This window comes from Micropterus salmoides, unplaced genomic scaffold (assembly GCF_014851395.1).
Source record: "Micropterus salmoides isolate LMB-PRFRI ecotype aquatic unplaced genomic scaffold, ASM1485139v1 Ms_hic_scaffold_10, whole genome shotgun sequence".
NCBI lineage: Eukaryota > Metazoa > Chordata > Actinopteri > Centrarchiformes > Centrarchidae > Micropterus > Micropterus salmoides.
This window is the reverse complement of record NW_024040041.1, coordinates 32,177,898-32,196,746: the sequence shown is the minus strand read 5'-3', so window position 1 is coordinate 32,196,746 and position 18,849 is coordinate 32,177,898. Positions and strand designations below refer to the sequence as shown.

The window sequence follows — 18,849 nt, the reverse complement described above, 5'->3', positions numbered from 1 at the left end:
GGAAGGAAACAGTACTGGGAGAAAGGACTAAGTTAGCCAAGGCAGGGGTAAGAGGGAGACAAATCTATAGACAGGTGTGTGTGGGTGTCTATAGGCAATATTGTATTATGAATCTGAGATATATTTGGATTTTGATTGACTATATGTCTAATCATAAATCTAAAAAGTTGTGTGTGTGTGTGTGTTGATTCTGTTGGCCCAGAATAACCATGACAGAGCAGCATTTACCTTCACATTAACATTTCATACCTTTCTCTGAAATCTAATTGGGCCATTTCTTCTACACGCTTTACTTTGATGTCAGGAATATTATTTATTTTATATTGACACTGACATTATTACATGTATTTCCAGTTATTTAGTTCATATAATATGTTTTCTATTAAATCTATTCAAATACTGTTCAGATTTAAATGATTGTTTTAAAAAGGGCTGATAAGTCGGCTATAATTTGGAGGAATAAGTACCTGTTTTACACACTATGTTTTTTATTAAGTTACAGTAATAATCCTAGTTCAAGTGAAAGGTTTTTAATCAAATGACATAAAAAATACCAGCACTCACAACGCCCGTGAAACTTTTCTCCCTCAAACAGCAAGAACGAAGTGAACAGAGCAACTTTAGTTTATCTGTGTGCAGAAGCAACGTTAGCTGTCGGCACAGTGTTAGTCAGCAGCTAACGTCACTTCTACAGGCGACACACAGCAATATACAACTACTGTGCTGCTCTCTTTGTGTCTTTCTTGTCAAATACATCCAACAACCTACAACAAGCACATTGCGGTGTCCTGTAGTCAGAGCTGCTGAATCACTAACGGTGCGTGAACTGGAGGGCTCGTCACGGATGAGGTCATCAGGAGAAAGGTCAAAATGTGGGTCATTTTATTTACTGCTAAAGTATTATTATTAAGTCGTTTACTAGTAGTTTGCCTTCACAAAAGGACCTTTACAATTTAAAAAATTAATTGATTAATTAAATTTGTCATTGACAAAAGAGCACTTTAGGCATCAAAGGGCACCAATTGCACCCCCCTCTGCACATGCATGCTGCACCTATTCCAAAAGTCTTTGTACTTTCTAGTCTTTTCAACACCAAAATATGTGAAATAGAGCCCAGGTTTAAAAATACTGAAATTATTTATTAGATAGATATTTATTGGGTTTATTAGATGGTATCTGCCACAGTGTGACGGCACCACAGGAAGGAATTTCAAATCTCAATTATCAACAATAATGCTGATTTAATTTGTCAGCAACTCTTTTCTCTGTGCAGTTGGCCACTTAGTAAAGACATGAATGTGATCTTGAGCTCTTTGTCATGTATGAGCAAACTGTGCAACATTAAAGTGCTTATAAAAAATTTAACACTGAATGATAATAGATAATTTTTTTTTTACTGTAAATGAACTGACTATTACTGATTGAGGTTTCTTTTCACACAGGCAGGATGGCCAGACCCCCCCCCCCTATCAAACACTTAACAACTTAAATAAACAATCAAAATAAGAATTTATATGGCTCCTGCTTTATCAATAATCCCCACTTTGATACTCAGTTCACTATTTATGTAATGAAACCCCTGGTCTCCATTACATTGGGGCTAAGGATGGTGATCACTGGGAGTGGGTGTCGGCTGATTTGAGAGATATCATAGAACAGAGCTCTAAATAAGTCTCTGCATGTCCTCGGCCTGCGATGGAGGTACAAGGTACATTTCATTTTACAACAGGGCTGTATCATGAGATTAAGTGTGACGTTCCCTTTGTTACTCCCAAAACAAACATCATATACAAAAATTATAAAATGACGTATAGAAATAAAACTATTAGGCATGGAGCAGTGCTGAGGATGAATTTCTCACAGCCTGAGGGGAGAAGCTGCTCTGCAGTCTGGTGGTACGACAGCAGATACTTCTATATCTCTTCCCAGAAGGCAGCAGGGTGAACAGTGGCAAGTGACCAGTGGGGGCTCAGAAGATCCTATCTTCTGTCCATTGTCAGATTTCTCTCACACAAATAAAATCTTTCAGCAACACCTTTTCTCTCTGCTGTTGGCCACTTAATGAAGACACGGATGTGATCACGCCTCAAACCGTTGTTATTCTGAGCTATTTGTCACGTAAGAGCAAATTGTGCTACATCAAAGTTTTGTTTTACAACACATAATGATAATAGATGTGACATTTACTGTAAGTGAGTTACAGAGCCACCTGGAATTTACTACGCAAGGCTATAAACACAGAGTTATGAAGGCGCACAGTAATAAAACGTATATTACAGTCTGTAGATGATCCTGACGTTTTGGGGCAATTGGCCCAGGGGTTTCTGATGACAAGTTGAAAATAGGATTTTGAGATAATATATGTTCTGAAGCCTAAACTTAATTTCCTTAGAAGGTTTTACCAAAGTGAGCATGTAAAATTATTAACATCTCTTTAAAGACCAAGATTCTCCCACCACAGCTCACAGTGTTAATCTAGGAGACCTTTTTAATGCACATTGAAAGATGTGGTGCTCAGAATCAAACTGGATCCTCTGTTTATTCTATGTGCTCTTTGCTCTTGAATACCTGGAGTCCACGTTTATGGCTTCATTATCTGTATGAACTCGCTGAAATGATTTGGATTACAAATTTTCCATCTTGAGCAAACAGAGTCACACCTCTCTGATCCAGGCTGTTCAGCTCCTCCACTGATTACAAGACATAGTTGGAAGAATCGCACCATGGAGGTGAAGCTGTTAGGTTGTGGCGTCCTGCTCGTGGTGTTAGCGGTTACAGGTGAGCTGATACTGTCTCAGTAGAGGATCACCTGATGTTTGTGTTCTTAATGAAAAGAAATCTTAATAGAAGAGACTGACTCTTAATTCATACTGTAAGGTGGCTTTAGTCATTGTTTATTAGGTTAAGTCAAGTTAATTATTTTTTTGTAAATAATATTTCGAGTTAAATAATTACAACAGAATATACAAATCAAAAATTAACGAAAGAATGAAGAAAAAGAAGAACTTTGCAAGCAATCTGTAACCCAGTTAACATTTAACTTCATTTACAAGAGAACTGCACTTAAGCACTTACATTTGAAACACTAATTTGAGAATTTCTGTTTCATGTTGTAGTTTATTCAAGCTAATGTAGAGATTATGATTTAACATTGAAAAACACTTGCTGTAATAGCCAGTCAACAAAATGATGTAAACAGGGAAATAAAAATACAGAGGCTAGGTGATGTCAGTTTTTATGCTAAGCTAAGTTAGCCAGCTGAAGGGCTAGCTTCATATTTTCCATAAGGCAGGGATGGAAGAAGTTTTCAGATCTTTTACGTGAATAAAATGATCAATTCAACAATGTAAAAAATCCTCTGTCACAAGTACAAATCCTGTATTTAAAAGCTTTATTATTATCTGTAAATGTAGTTAAAGTATCAGTAGTAAAATTACTGGTTGTGCAGTAAATGTCTCCTGTGACTTATATCAGATTTTATCTGACATTATGAGATTATTAATTCTGAAGCAGCAATGTTAGAGCAGCATTTTACTGTTGTAGCTTAACTAGTTTTAAATACTCTATATAATGTACGCTGGTTTAGTCCAGGGCTTCTCAACTACATTTCTCAGAAATGTACATTTCAAAATCACTGTACAACAAACAAGCAGAGAGTTTCCTATAAATAACAAAATGCATTATTCTTTGTCTCTCCCACAGGGAGCAACGCACAGTTAGATGGTGAGTTCTCATATTTATTAATTTAATTTCTATGCAAACAGAGAAGAGTACGGGTTTCTGCCGGGGTCAGTGAGGGAGCAGAGGAGGAGCCACCACTGGTTTTCCTCTGCTCTCAGGACAGGCAGTTAATTATGAACTTATTTTCTTTTTGACAGCATTAACGCTCCGCTGAATGCTGGATATGCTGCGGTGACTCTCCTGAGTTAAGCATTATGTGGATTTGGATTTCTCAACGGAGGTTACAAACACCTCTGCCATCTGATTTGAAGTTCAATGATAGTTGTTGTTTCTGCTCCATTTTCAGAATATGTTTCATTAACAAAAACGACCAAAAAGCAGCGATTAAAAGCCATTTAGCTTGGCGAGATGATAAAAGTGGCATCGGTTGGAGTATTTAGGATTTTCTAACCTGAGATAAGAGAGGATGAAGTAAGATAAGATAGGATTCCTAAAGTTAGTTCGGATTTGCTTCTGTAATACCAAATTGAGAAAAATCCTATCTTTGACTCTTAACTTAAGACTTAAGATAGGAACTTTCTGTAATACGGCCCCTGGTCTGTAAATATTTTCACAGTTTTTACTCTTCAGACCTTTTCCTCTTTGGCTGTTTCTCAACCATTTCTCCTTCTGGGCAGAGCCTAGTCCTAGAGCCCAGCCGTGAGTCCTGCATGTTTGAATGACCAGTGTAACGTTAGAGAACTCTCCCTCTCCCACTGCTCCTGTGCACGACCACCACCAATGTTGCTGTCCCTTTTAAGTGTTTCACTATGTGCATTTTGCAATAGTAATGCAGCCTACTTCCTGAAGATTTCCCATCATTTTATTAGAGCTCTAAGTGTAGTGTGCATTTGTACAGTCAAGGGTGCCTTACATTAGTAAAAAGCGCCCTCTATACAGACAACAACCATTTCTACAATTCCACAGGAGAAGAGAAACTTTGGCAGACACTGGTTTGTGTTCAGCATGCCACAGTCTTTACAGACCGCATGGGCTAGCAAAAGCAGCATACATAGTCATAGTCAAATTTCTGAACACAAATGCGAAACAAACTACAAATACAATATGACCCACAAACGCAGACAAATCATTTTTGCATTTATTCAAATTCTGTTTTTTAGTGGTGTCTTGCGCTGTAGTACAGGTTACTCATTTCTATTTGTGGATCAAGAAGAGTTTCTTTGTGGATTTCAAATCTATCTGTTTCTATTTTTGTTTACAAATTGCATTGTATTATATTTGTGACTCCTAGTCTGTATTTACAATAATATTGGCATTGATTTTCCCCCATAAGGATGCCACTAAATCTTAGTGGACCTTTAAAACAGAAACATAGTCCACACATGACAGACATCCAGACAGATGATAGCACCCAGAAAGAAATAATACAGCAACAAAAACAGCACCTGCCTGCAGCGGTTACATGAATTCTGTCTCCCTCCAGTTTGTGGCACTGCGCCGCTGAACACCAAGATCGTAGGAGGGGAGGATGCTGTTGCTGGGTCGTGGCCTTGGATGGCCAGTCTGCACTGGAGCACTGGATCTCATTTCTGTGGAGGCTCGCTGATCAACAACCAGTGGGTCCTGACTGCTGCTCACTGTTTTGAAAGGTGAGCTCTGATCCTGTCACATGACTCAGCACTTCACCTGTATAACCACATTGAGCTTGTATAGTGTAGAGCTGTGATTTCTGAGACTGAATTCTGACTTTTCATGAATTTAAAGAAACAACACAAAAACACTTTATTTTTAATCAAAGATTTATTGTCATTCTACAGTGCACTGTAGGAAGAAATTACGTGCAAAGTTCAAAGATTATGGATGGATGGATGGATAGCAGCAAAATAATAAACCTATTGATGATCTTAAGAAACAAAGGCGATTCATAAATTGTAAAATGATTTAGAAAATGATTTAAACCAGTGCGTTAAGTGGAAGAAAACAGGTGCCAGGACTCTCCAGTATCAGCTTCAACAATTCAACCGTTTCACAAATAAAACCGTTTTCTGATATTACACCACTGTGGTTAAGGTTTTAGTAGGGCTAAACTTAGTGTATTCATTATAATTTCCGATAATATTTTAGACTACTAATATATCTTACCACTGCTACAACATTAATTCCAGTTGGAGAAAACAGTCGTTTCATTTTTCAGTGTTGTTTTCATTCATTAAATTATTGTGCAAAAAAAAAAAGCTCTACATGGTGGTCAGCCTCTGATCTGTTCATGCTGAGTGCTAACTTGTCAATAATCATAACATTTAGACGATAAGATATTTTAAAACTATTTGGCAGAAATAGTCAGTGCTGAAATACACGAGTGGGGGGTCTGGGTGTCCTCCCCCAGAAGATTGGTGAAATGTCTTTATTTATATGAAGGGAAACACAAAATGGCAGGTGACAATTCAAAATATAAAAATATATAACAGAACTTTTTCAGAAGTTTATTTGTGTCATTTTCCTCAGCAAGGCTTTAATTTCACAGCGGGCTCTGACATTGCTACACTGACATTATGAAATTGGGACAAATAACAGCACAAACTGAAGAATAATGAAAATTTAAAAAATGGTAATTTTATAATAACACAATGAACTCCAATAAAACTTTCTTACAGAATAAAGAACGAGAAAATGTTTACAATATTTCTCATGGTGACATATATACATTTTGTTAATAATCATTAACAGTCAAAGCAGTGTATATTATACATATATTAATATTTAATCATGTTTTATTTTCTGTTTCTCAGCACCAGCACATTCGGCCTCATCGTTTACCTCGGACGTGACTCCCAAAAACTCCCGAACCCTCACGAGGTGTCCCGGACTGTGTCCAAGATCATCAAGCATCCCAACTATGATACCAAGACGAACAATAACGACATAGCCTTGCTGCAGCTGTCCTCACCTGTTGCCTTCTCCAACTACATCAGACCCGTGTGTCTGGCGGCGGACGGCAGTGTCTTTAAAGCTGGGAGAAACTGCTGGGTTACCGGATGGGGAGACATCCGATTTGAGGGTAGAAGTCATGATTTTTTAAATACGTTGTTAATTGTGAATGATTTTATGGATTAATTACATTTTTATTCTTGTGATTTGCAAATGACACCACAAATTTATATAAACCAGAACCACTGCAGAGGAGCAACGAGATGACCTCATTAAAGTAGCCCAAGTATAACCCAGTGGTGAGGCGTACTCAGACTTTAAGATGTTAAGTAAATATACAGGACTGACACAACATCATAATGGCCATTTTATAATAAAGTTTAAAGGTCTGTAATTTTCTTTTTGTCGACAAATCTCCCGAAAAGACTCAAACCAAAAACATGTCAGTCCATCTCTCAGTACTGTCCTACTTCCTGTCTGTGGCTCTCCGCTCCGAGCCCATTGGTACCAGCTTCTTTCAAACGACCTTACAAACATACAGTGTAGTTTATTTTATTTACTTAAAAGTTACAATGTGCATTAACCATCATGAGTAGTCCATTATGTAAATGTACCAGATTTAGCCATACAAGCTCATTTTCTTCGGCACTCCCTGGCAGGTTGATGATATGACAGAAAACATTAAAACATACACAGGAACATAAGCACAGCCAGAAAACTCAGGAGCATAGATAAAACCACATAAATTCAGAGCACATAACAACAAATACAGAGCACAAAAAAACACATACTGAGCACATAACAACACATACAGAGCACATAAAAACAAATACTGAGCACATAACAACACATACTGAGCACATAACAACACATACTGAGCACATAACAACACATACTGAGCACATAACAACACATACAGAGCACATAACAACACATACAGAGCACATAACAACAAATACAGAGCACATGACAACACATACAGAGCACATGACAACACATACTGACAACACATACAGAGCACATGACAACACATACAGAGCACATAACAACAAATACAGAGCACATAACAACACATACAGAGCACATAACAACACATACAGAGCACATGACAACAAATACAGAGCACATAACAACACATACAGAGCACATAACAACAAATACAGAGCACATAACAACAAATACAGAGAACATAACAACACATACAGAGCACATAACAACAAATACAGAGCACATGACAACAAATACAGAGCACATGACAACACATACAGAGCACATAACAACACATACAGAGCACATAACAACAAATACAGAGCACATGACAACACATACAGAGCACATAACAACACATACAGAGCACATAACAACAAATACAGAGCACATAACAACAAATACAGAGCACATAACAACACATACAGAGCACATAACAACACATACAGAGCACATAACAACAAATACAGAGCACATAACAACACATACAGAGCACATAACAACACATACAGAGCACATAACAACACATACAGAGCACATAAAACCAAATACAGAGCACATAACAACACATACAGAGCACATAAAAACAAATACAGAGCACATAACAACATATACAGAGCACATAAAAACAAATACAGAGCACATAAAAACACATACAGAGCACATAACAACAAATACAGAGCACATGACAACATATACAGAGCACATAACAACACATACAGAGCACATAACAACAAATACAGAGCACATAACAACACATACAGAGCACATAAAAACAAATACAGAGCACATAACAACAAATACAGAGCACATAAAAACAAATACAGAGCACATAACAACATATACAGAGCACATAACAACAAATACAGAGCACATAAAAACACATACAGAGCACATAAAAACACATACAGAGCACATAAAAACAAATACAGAGCACATAACAACATATACAGAGCACATAACAACAAATACAGAGCACATAAAAACACATACAGAGCACATAAAAACAAATACAGAGCACATAAAAACACATACAGAGCACATAAAAACACATACAGAGCACATAACAACAAATACAGAGCACATGACAACACATACAGAGCACATAACACATACAGAGCACATAAAAACAAATACAGAGCACATAACAATCACATACAGAGCACATAAAAACAAATACAGAGCACATAACAACATATACAGAGCACAAAAAAACAAATACAGAGCACATAAAAACAAATACAGAGCACATAAAAACAAATACAGAGCACATAAAAACAAATACAGAACGCAAAAAAACAAATACAGAGCACATAACAACACATACAGAGCACATAAAAACAAATACAGAACGCAAAAAAACAAATACAGAGCACATAACAACAAATACAGAGCACATGCCCATACTGATGTCTCCTATTTGTCAGAACAATATGACACACAAAAGATATCAGCATATAAGGACACACAATTAGAAAAAAACAACAACACAGAAGCACTGCTGCAAATTATGACATCATATTTGATTATCCAGTAACTACTGCTTTATGGCTTTGGGGAAGGAGTTGAGAGATATAATGTTCCTTAGTTTTGTGGGTATAGTGTTCCCAGGTATGTGCTGCTCGACAGGAGAAGGCTGACTGCCCAAAGGAAGTGTTTCTATAAATATTTTGCCTGCAAGTAAGTTTTCAATAATGATATGAATTTGATTTTTATCCAATGTTTTCAAAGCCTGAGGCCCCATCTACACTACTCTGTTATAGCTTAAAAACTGAGTTTTAAAACCAATACCATCTCCGTCCACACCAGCATTTTAGCTGAGCTGATCTCAGCCTACATTAAAATGACTGAAAACGCACATCTAGCAGCCGTTCACGTACACTGGGCATGCACGTGCTGGTGTAAACATGAAGCAGATTGTCTCTTCCGTAGTTACAAAAGATTTGACGAAAGAATAAAGTACTACAGACAAAGAATCACACCAGATTTTTTTTGCATGGACCAATAACGAGCTGGGACTGTTACTGAATGTAACACGGGAGTTTAAAGCGGCCGTGGCGGCGGAAAACAGACTGGGAGTTGTCGCAAAGTAAATACGCTGACATGCACAGTACAAGTGTAGGCAGATAAGTGTTATTTGCACAGTAGAGAATATTTTAATAAAAATACCAATGCAAAAACTCGCATCGTGTTTCTTATGAGACCACAACAGAGAGCAAGTCCTCCGTTTTTGCCCGTCTTCACTAAAACGTCCTCCGGAGTTTCAAAACGAAAAACAGGGTCGGCAGCATTTACATACTTCTCCATTTTAGGTCTTTGTTTTCGTCTTTTTAGTCTGGACACTAACGTGCAGCTTCTTCCTGGACGCTGTGAGGTTTATATACTCCCTGGCTAAGAGCTCCTTTGTCCTTTGCTCTTTTGGACGGCACAAGGCACTTTAATGATGCTGTATGGTTTTAATTATGTGTTTATTATAGTTTTAGGTTATTTAAAATATGTTATAATAGTGTTTATCTTAAATTGTTATTTTTTCTGTACGCTACTGGACTGGGAAACGAATTTCGTTCCTTCCTGTCTGACATGGTAAATGACAATAAACTGAACTGAAACAAACAGAAGGAAATAGTGCATTAGTTGGGGACTATTTTCAGCGGTGGATGAATCCACATGTGGTGCTGTAGTGAGTTTTTGGGGCAGTAGGACTGTGTATGTGGGACTAAATCAGAATAAACTAGTGTGTTCATAGTGATGAAGGAACATGTGACCCAATGCAGCAATGAGGCACACTGATGGGTTTAATAGTATCTGGACAAGAATGGAGCTCTATGGCTCAGAGGAAGAAGAGTCACACACAGTGACAAAAAGAAAATTACAGATTCAGCTTTAATACTCTCTTTTTCATTTTCAGTTCCACTTCCTTTCCCAGAGAAGCTGCAGCAGGTGAGTGTTCCCATCGTGTCCTACAAGGATTGTAATGATGTCTACGGGATCATCACAAGCAACATGATGTGTGCCGGTCAGCCCCAGGGAGGAAAAGATTCCTGCCAGGTGAGTCTGTCTGCCAAACACTCCTCAATCAACTGATAACACACGTTTAAAGCTGCACTAATCAATAGATCTGTCGCTGGTTGCAGATGTGTTTATCCCCATCTGTATCCACGTTAGTCTCAGTCCCATGGTACCTTGGGGCTAAGTTGAAATCTCTCTCATGTCTGTTTGTCAAATACATTTTGCAGCATTTTGTATTTTATACACTGTGGTATTATTATTTACAGTGCCTTGCGAAAGTATTCGGCCCCCCTGGAACTTTTTGACCTTTTGCCACATTTCAGGCTTCAAACATAAAAATATAAAACTGTAATTTTTTGTGAAGAATCAACAACAAGTGGGACACAATTATGAAGTGGAACGAAATTTATTGGATATTTCAAACCTTTTTAACAAAGAAAACACTGAAAAATTGGGCGTGAAAATTACAGTTTTATATCTTTATGTTTGAAGCCTGAAATGTGGCAAAAGGTCGAAAAGTTCAAGGGGGCCGAATACTTTGGCAAAGGCACTGTAAAGGTTTCATATTAAACAAAATCTACTATTTCATATCTTTTCAACTTAAATATGTGTCCCCGGTGTGTCTAAAGACCCCAAACTATAAGCACAAACCATCCTCTATCTTCTGCTCCTGCTCAGTCTTTCAGTTAACCTGTGTGCTAGCATGCCACCATATGAATGGGGAGCACTGGCACCGATTTATTTCCATTTTCAAGCACTGCCGGCCGCTGAATTCAACGCTCTGAGTCGACCTGTTTAACAACACCAAGCAGTCGCTCCATCGCTGAGATGCAGTTTGTTCAGTGTGTCTCAGAGAGAAGGTGCTTTAATGGTTATGAAGCAAGGTTTTTATCGTTAACGACTGAAATAACGTTGAAAAAACTTTGTCGTTACTGAAATAAAAATAAAAACAAGGCTTTACAAAAAAACAATAACTGACTTAAACTGTATTGTAGGTTTGCAAAACTACCTGAAATAAACTAAAATGAAAGAGTAAATGTCTTTAGTTTTCATCTTTGTCAGTTTATTTCATACGGCCTACATAAGGCTATATTGGATATGTGGATATGAAGCTGCCTCCTGTACGCAGGATAAGCGGTTGACGATGGATGGATGGATGGATGAAGCCGGGTGCTTATGTTGAGGGGCAGGTGGTCTGGTCGGACTGTTCAGCGGTGCGGGCAGCGAGTAGCTGATAGGCTTTGTACAATTGTACAAAATAATACAAATGCAACAAATGTATAGAGTTAGCTGGTAATATGTTTTATTTAAAATGGGTTGCAGGTAGTGTGGCACTGCCTTAGTGGTTTTCTTTTCATTGCATTGTTTTTTCTGGTTTAGTGCTCATCCTTGTGATGAACTTGCCCCTAGTATATCGACAGTGAGCTCCCAGGTAAACGTGTCTGCTGGTCATTATATTTACTGCATGTCAGCTAGTGTGTGTTTTGTGGGGTCATTGATATCTCAGCCAAACTGTCTCTTTGTGACATGGTGCAGCGGCAAAGACTAAAACTAACACTGAATCTACATACATATATATATACACATACATATATATACATATATACACATACATATATATATATATACATACATACATATATATGTGTGTGTATGTGTGTGCACATAACCTTTAAAATTGTACTTAAGTACGATTAACTAATTATAGTTACTCTCCACCACTGTTTGCTGGTGATATAACTGACATGTCTGATCTCCGCAGGGGGATTCAGGCGGCCCGATGGTGAGAAAAACTGGTGCTCAGTGGGTCCAGGGTGGAGTTGTGAGTTTTGGATATGGCTGTGCCCTGCCCCAAACCCCAGGAGTCTACACCCGAGTATCCGAGTATCAGTCCTGGATCAACAAACAGATCAGCAGCAACAAGCCGGGCTTCGTCTTGTCTGGAACCGCTCACCTGGTTTCCCTCTCGGTTCCTCTGCTGCTGTCCATCATATATGTTCCCTTCTCCCTCTTTGTCCTTTCATAGGACGTTTAATTAAAGTACTTTTAACTCATATGCAGAATTTTCACTTTAGTGGAAACGTTACAATAAGTAGAAAACTTATTGGAGTCGACCATCTTTGACGTGCTAAAATTTAACAATTAAATTATATGTATGAAGCCTGGAGTGTCATTCTAAGCTTTTCAATGTTTAATTATAAGCAGTTAATAAAATTAAACCTTTTAAAAAGCAATTAATGACTTTAATTAATGCTTTAAACTTGAAGCAAAAAAATACAACAAAAGATAATTAAACTGACCAGTTAATGACTCTATTTACTTATTTTGTATTTAATGATACATTTATAATTGAAATGCAATTGCAAAATTCATTTTAAAAGGCTTGTAAATTGAACTAATTGAACTAATTGAACAATATATAATCTCACAGTTTATTTGTTTCCTTTCTTTAATATTTAGTTTCTATTTTTGTGATCGTTTAGATTTACAGTCTTTAAAAGAAAGATCTGTGAGCACCTTAAAATGAATGTTATTTTACTAAACAAATTAAGTGTAAGGTTGTAATATGTTTGGCTGACACATTAGTAAAAATAATATTAAATTTGAAAGCCTTAATATTCTATATTAAAATCAAATTATTAATTCATTATTTAAAGACAGAATGAAATAGCATTATTAAATCAATGTTCTTCTCTTTTTACACTGCATCATTTAAATATTATTTTAACAAATCAATTTAACAATGTTGATCAATTTAACTTTGTTAAAATGTAACTTTGTTGAAGTCTTGGATTTATTAACATGGTTATGATTAAACACTGAAAGTTTATAATTACTCCAGACTCCCATCAAAATCTATTAAATTCAATACTGATCAAATATATAAACAATAATGGTTCTTTCTTCAGTTTGTACGTGATTTATTTCTGTAAGTTTGTATTTTCTGTATTTATGAACTCAAATAACATTTTCTCTGATGTTGAATATCAGAACTTTAAAAACTTGAACGTGGCGATGTGGCAGGAACGACGATGACTACATGTTGCTTTTATTCATTTGTTATTAATTCATTCCTGTAATTAATGCCTTCACTTTTTTCACACTGAGCACCTGCAACTGCGATTTACTTTTTAAGGAGAGGGTACATGAAGAACATTCAAATTATATTCACAATTACGAACATTTTCACAATTATACATTTGCATTAACGAGGTTAGTCAAATGTTAGAAACACCTTTCAGTGTGTTGGGTTCAATAAGACAGGATTTATAGCAGAGCTGTGTAACTGGATCACATTGTACAGGTGTTATATATACTATTACTGTATACAATATACTATTACTATATTCTGAAATATGCGTGTTATGTCAGACTCCTTTAATACCTCCACCTCCATGCTGCTCTCTTATTATATGTTACCAGACAGACCCCTTGTTTCTACCTACAGAACATGTTTATATAAGGATGATAACCGTTTAAGGTTAAAAGGAGAGGGTCTTAAGTAAGTTGAGGATGCCATGAACTGTGTGTAAACTGTGAGAATTTGACTGTAATTTGCTGGTCTGCTTCCCAGCTGTAACAATAAAATCTTGGGTTGGACTCGGGCGCGTTCAGTGTTCTTTCTTTCTTTCTTTCTTTTGTGCATCGGCACTTATCACAACCTGCCGGTACTTGGAGTAGACGGAGTAGGGAAGAGATCAGGTGCCGATGCACATGCCAACATGTGAATGGGAAGCTGTGGTCACAGAGCTGACAAATGAATGCTGGTAACCATGGACATTTGTAACACATTAAAGAAGTGTTACAACCCACCCCACCCCTGTCAGCCACTGTTTAGCAAGCTTTTTTGGCATAGTGATTTGAAATAATGAGGGTAAAAATGCATCACATGTTGCCTATGAAACTACATTTTTATCTGATATAAGTCAAACAATTTTATCTGCAATAGTATGGATACTAAACAAAATATAGTCTTGGTCAAAAAATGACTTTCTCACCTCAAAATCTGTTTTTACGCTATATATTCTGAATGTAACTGTTTCCAACCACCATGCCTGATCGGGGATGAAGTAGGAAAATACTGAAACGATCACATGACTCCTGCTTGAAGTCACCAATGACCTTTTAATGTCGGCTGATAAAGGCATGTGCTCAGTCCTGGTACTCCTGGACCTTAGTGCTGCTTTTGACACCATTGATCACAACATCATGTTAGACAGACTGAGGCACTGGGTGGGGATCTCTGGTACTGCCCCAGAATGGTTTTCATCCTACCTGTCAAATAGGAAGTTTTGCGTGTCTGTAAACAACTATGTCTCCTCATTCTGTCCAGTTAAATATGGTGTGCCTCAGGGGTCGGTCTTAGGACCCATTTTGTTTTCCTTGAATCTGCTTCCCCTTGGACATATTATCCATAAACATGGCATTTCTTTTCATATTTATGCTGATGACACACAGATGTATTTGCCCGTCAGATCCACAGACCCTGGAATGCTGAGTTCACTTAACAACTGCCTTTGTGAAGTTAAAAATTGGATGTCAAATAATTTCCTCCAGCTGAACTCAGACAAAACAAAATCCTGGTCATCGGGTCCCAGCAGATGGCAAATCAAATACTGCCATCTGCTGGTTCCCTAGTAAATCACATTAAGCCTGTGGCAAAGAACCTTGGTGTTTGGTTTGATAGTAATTTAAATTTCGAGCAGCACACCACAAAGCTTGTTCAATCATGTTTTTATCAACTTAGAAATATAGCAAAAATTCGATCTATGTTAACTTTTAAGGACACCGAGACCATTTTACACGCCTTCATCTCATCACGCCTGGATTATTGCAGCAGCCTTTTCACCTGTTTAACCCAAAAATCTATTGATCGACTCCAGACTGTCCAGAACTCAGCTGCCACGCTTTTAACCAGAACAAAGAAATATGACCACATTACTCCTATTTTAGCTTCATTACACTGGCTCCCAGTATGTTTTAGAATTGACTTTAAAATTCTATTGATCACTTTTAAAGCTCTTCATGGCCTCTCGCCTTGTTATATTTCTGACCTTTTAGTCCCATACGCACCAGCACGTACCTTGAGATCCTCGGGCAGAGGTCTGTTGTCTGTTCCAGAGTCTCGACTGAAAACTAAAGGGGACAGAGCGTTTGCTGTCAGGGCCCCGAGGCTCTGGAACAGCCTGCCCGAGGAAATCAGGTCGGCTGAGTCAGTGAACTCTTTTAAGTCCCTTCTTAAAACATACTTTTATAGGAGAGCCTTTCCCGATCTTATTTGACTTTATTTTATCCCTTTTATTTTATTTATTTTATATTTATCTTAAACGTGTATTTTAGTCTTTTCAATGTTTTCATGCTTTTATCTTGTATTGTTATTGTATTATTGTCTCTTGGGTATTATTGTCTTTACACTTGTTAAAGCACTTTGCCCTGGGGACGCCGAATCAGGGAGCAGACCTGCTGTTGAGGCAGGGGCTGAGGCCCGGGGAATGGAGACTTCACCCCGAAGTGGTGGAGCTCTTGTGCGAAGAGTTCGGCCCCATAGACGTGGATCTGTTTGCATCTCAAGAGACTACGCACTGCCCGCTATGGTTTCTCTCGTTCCTCCAGCCCCGTTGGGTCTGGACGCCATGGTACACTCGTGGCCGAGGCTACGTATGTACGCTTTTCCCCCAGTCGCTCTGCTCCCGGGGTTCTGGAGCGGGTCCGCCAGGACTATGTCGGCCTACTGCTCGTAGCCCCGTTCTGGCCAACCCGGGTGTGGTTCTCGGACATCATGTCGCTCCTGGACGGCCTGCCGTGGCGGGTCCCTCTGAGGAGAGACCTGCTGTCCCAGGCGCAGGGCCGGGTTCTTCACCCTTGCCCCGCCATATGGCAACTGTGGGTCTGGCCCCTGAGGGGGCACAGTACCTAGAGGCGGGTCTAACAGCCGGAGCAGTCGAGACCCTCCTGAGCTCCAGGGCCCCGTCCACACGTAGGATGTACGGCCTGAAGTGGAGTGTTTTCTCCACTTGGTGTAGGGAGCGGTCGGTGGACCCTGTTACCTGCCCGGTGGTTCAGGTACTTGAGTTCCTCCAGGACCGGTTTTCTGCTGGTCTTTCCCCTTCCACCCTCAAGGTGTATGTGGCAGCTATTTCATCTTTCCACACCCCTCTGAGGGAGGGGTTCTTGGGGAAACTTCCCTTGGTTGTACGTTTCCTCCGTGGTGCCCGGAGGATGAGACCTGCGACTCGGTCCAAGGTTCCCACTTGGGATCTGGCAGTGGTTCTTGGGGCGTTGGCTGAGGCCCCCTTCAAACCCCTGGAGTCAGCTGAGGCTAAGCACTTGACCCTCAAGATGGCCTTTCTCCTTGCTATCACCTCTCTGAGGAGGGTGGGGGAGCAGGGTCCACAGTGCTGCAGGCATTTCATCCTCCACCTCATGTGACGGCGGAGGACGGGAGACTTCATCTGCTCTGCCCTGTCAGAGTATTTACACTCTGAGGTCCTCCCGTTGGAGGAAGGCTGACCAGCTGCTAGTGTGTTTTGGGTCTCCCAGGGCCGGGCTCCCTGCATCCAAACATACTATTAGCAACTGGATTGTTCAGACTATTTCCCTGGCCTATCAGGTGCGCGGTTTGCCTTCACCTGTGGCTGTGAGGGCTCATTCTACCAGAGGCAAGGCGGCCTCTCGAGCCCTCCTTTCCCTTTCCGGGGCCTCTTGCAGGATGTTTGTTTAGCGGCTGGCTGGGCCACTCCGCACACATTTATTCGGTTTTACAGTCTTGACCTTCCTTCGGCACCTGGCACTCGTGCGCTCTCCTCTTAGTTGTGCCACTTTATTGCACACTGGGGCAGGCGGGGTTTTCGGCACGGTTTAGTGGGTATCTCGTTCCCATAGTGTCGTAACCGACGCAGTTCGAGTTCCCTCGAAGGGGAACGTCTCGGGTTACGTATGTAACCCTGGTTTCCCTCGAAGCGCCTGCTTCATAGTTTAAGCTAATAATGAGTGTGTACAGGTGTGCTTTATACTCCTCCGGTTATTCCGTCACACCTTACCGTTCTAGCAACAGGCCAATAGGATTGGAGTGATTTCATTCACGTTCAGACCTGCTTCGCCTAGAGGCGTTCCCATAGTGTCGTAACCGACGCAGTCTCTCGTTCCCCTTCTCGGGGAACCAGGGTTACATACGTAACCCGAGACGTTCCCTCCTAAACGCCTGGTTCCTGAATTATTAAATTAAAAGTTTGCAGCCCTGGTGAAACCAGCTTCCATTATGAACATGTCTGAACGGTTCTAGTCTGGAACCGGCATATCCAGTTTGCAACAAGTAATCTGTTACTGGACTAAAATATCCCTTTAATTCATCATTATGTTAAACTAACCTGTTAAGCAAACAGCTGTGTGAGAAGGTCAGGTCAGGTAATGGATACAAGATAATTTCCAAGTCCCTGAATGTCCCTTTGATTACAGCTCGGTCAGTCAGTAAGAAATGAAAAAGCACTGCATTAGTCACTGTGGGTAGTTACTTTTAGTTTTGATAATTTAAATACTCACTTTTGTTGCCAGTGGTTTACACATCAATCGCTGTGTGATGTGTTATTTTGAGGGGACAGCAAATTTACACTGCTCACTATTTTACATTGTAGCAAAGTGTCATTTCTTCAGTGTTGTCACATGAAAAGATATATTCAGATATTTACACAAATGGGAGGGGTGGACTCACTTTTGTGAGATACTGTAAATACCTCTAATCGAAGTGATGGATTTATGGTGTTACCAGTGTTTACTGGTTCATCTTGTTCCAAATTAAATTAATTTGTTCTCAGGAAGCCAGAGGCTGTTTAACCAGTTCGTTCCTGAGCAGGCAGCAGGAGTCTTCAATGTCTTGGTCCAGCTGTCAGTTTAGACACTTACAAGCATGGACTTCAGTAGGCCTATTTTAGGGGGGCTGAAACTACCCTAACATGATCCTAAGCCCCCCAAATAATAATAAAAAAGATAATTGTTAGATTGAGACAGTGCAGACATGTACTCAAAGAGAAACAAGAATATTGCTAAATATGATATGAATAATACAAATATAATTTGTATTTATTTATTAAAACAATCATTCTGGTTGTTTTTTCTGCTTCACAATTTAAATCCCTACTGTGAGGCACTAGCACCCTGAGAGAGGCTGCTTTTTGTGTGGGGTGTTTTGTTTTTTTCTAACAACAGGCATTTGTTGGCAGATCTAGGCACCGGGGCAGAGCCTAAACT

At 39.3% G+C, this 18,849-nt stretch overlaps 1 protein-coding gene across 1 annotated transcript; it reads left to right on the top strand.

Annotated features, from left to right (window-relative positions):
* The first annotated feature begins 2,577 nt into the window (after window positions 1-2,577).
* On the top strand, window positions 2,578-14,213 carry LOC119896566 (chymotrypsinogen B-like). Its single transcript, XM_038710045.1, has 6 exons — window positions 2,578-2,778; window positions 3,703-3,723; window positions 5,165-5,330; window positions 6,471-6,739; window positions 10,505-10,644; window positions 12,368-14,213. Exons 1-6 carry the CDS (start codon window positions 2,724-2,726, stop codon window positions 12,629-12,631), a joined length of 915 nt encoding a protein of 304 aa, XP_038565973.1. The 5' UTR covers window positions 2,578-2,723; the 3' UTR covers window positions 12,632-14,213.
* The last annotated feature ends 4,636 nt before the right edge of the window (window positions 14,214-18,849 follow it).

What these genes read in the sequence shown, in the direction of transcription:
- LOC119896566 (XM_038710045.1), top strand. Translation starts at nt 2,724, where the DNA reads ATGGAGGTGAAGCTGTTAGGTTGTGGCGTCCTGCTCGTGGTGTTAGCG. An exon ending in GCTGCTCACTGTTTTGAAAG is followed by an intron (nt 5,331 to 6,470) that starts GTGAGCTCTGAT and finishes TCTGTTTCTCAG; the next exon opens with CACCAGCACATTCGGCCTCA. An exon ending in GGGAGACATCCGATTTGAGG is followed by an intron (nt 6,740 to 10,504) that starts GTAGAAGTCATG and finishes TTTCATTTTCAG; the next exon opens with TTCCACTTCCTTTCCCAGAG.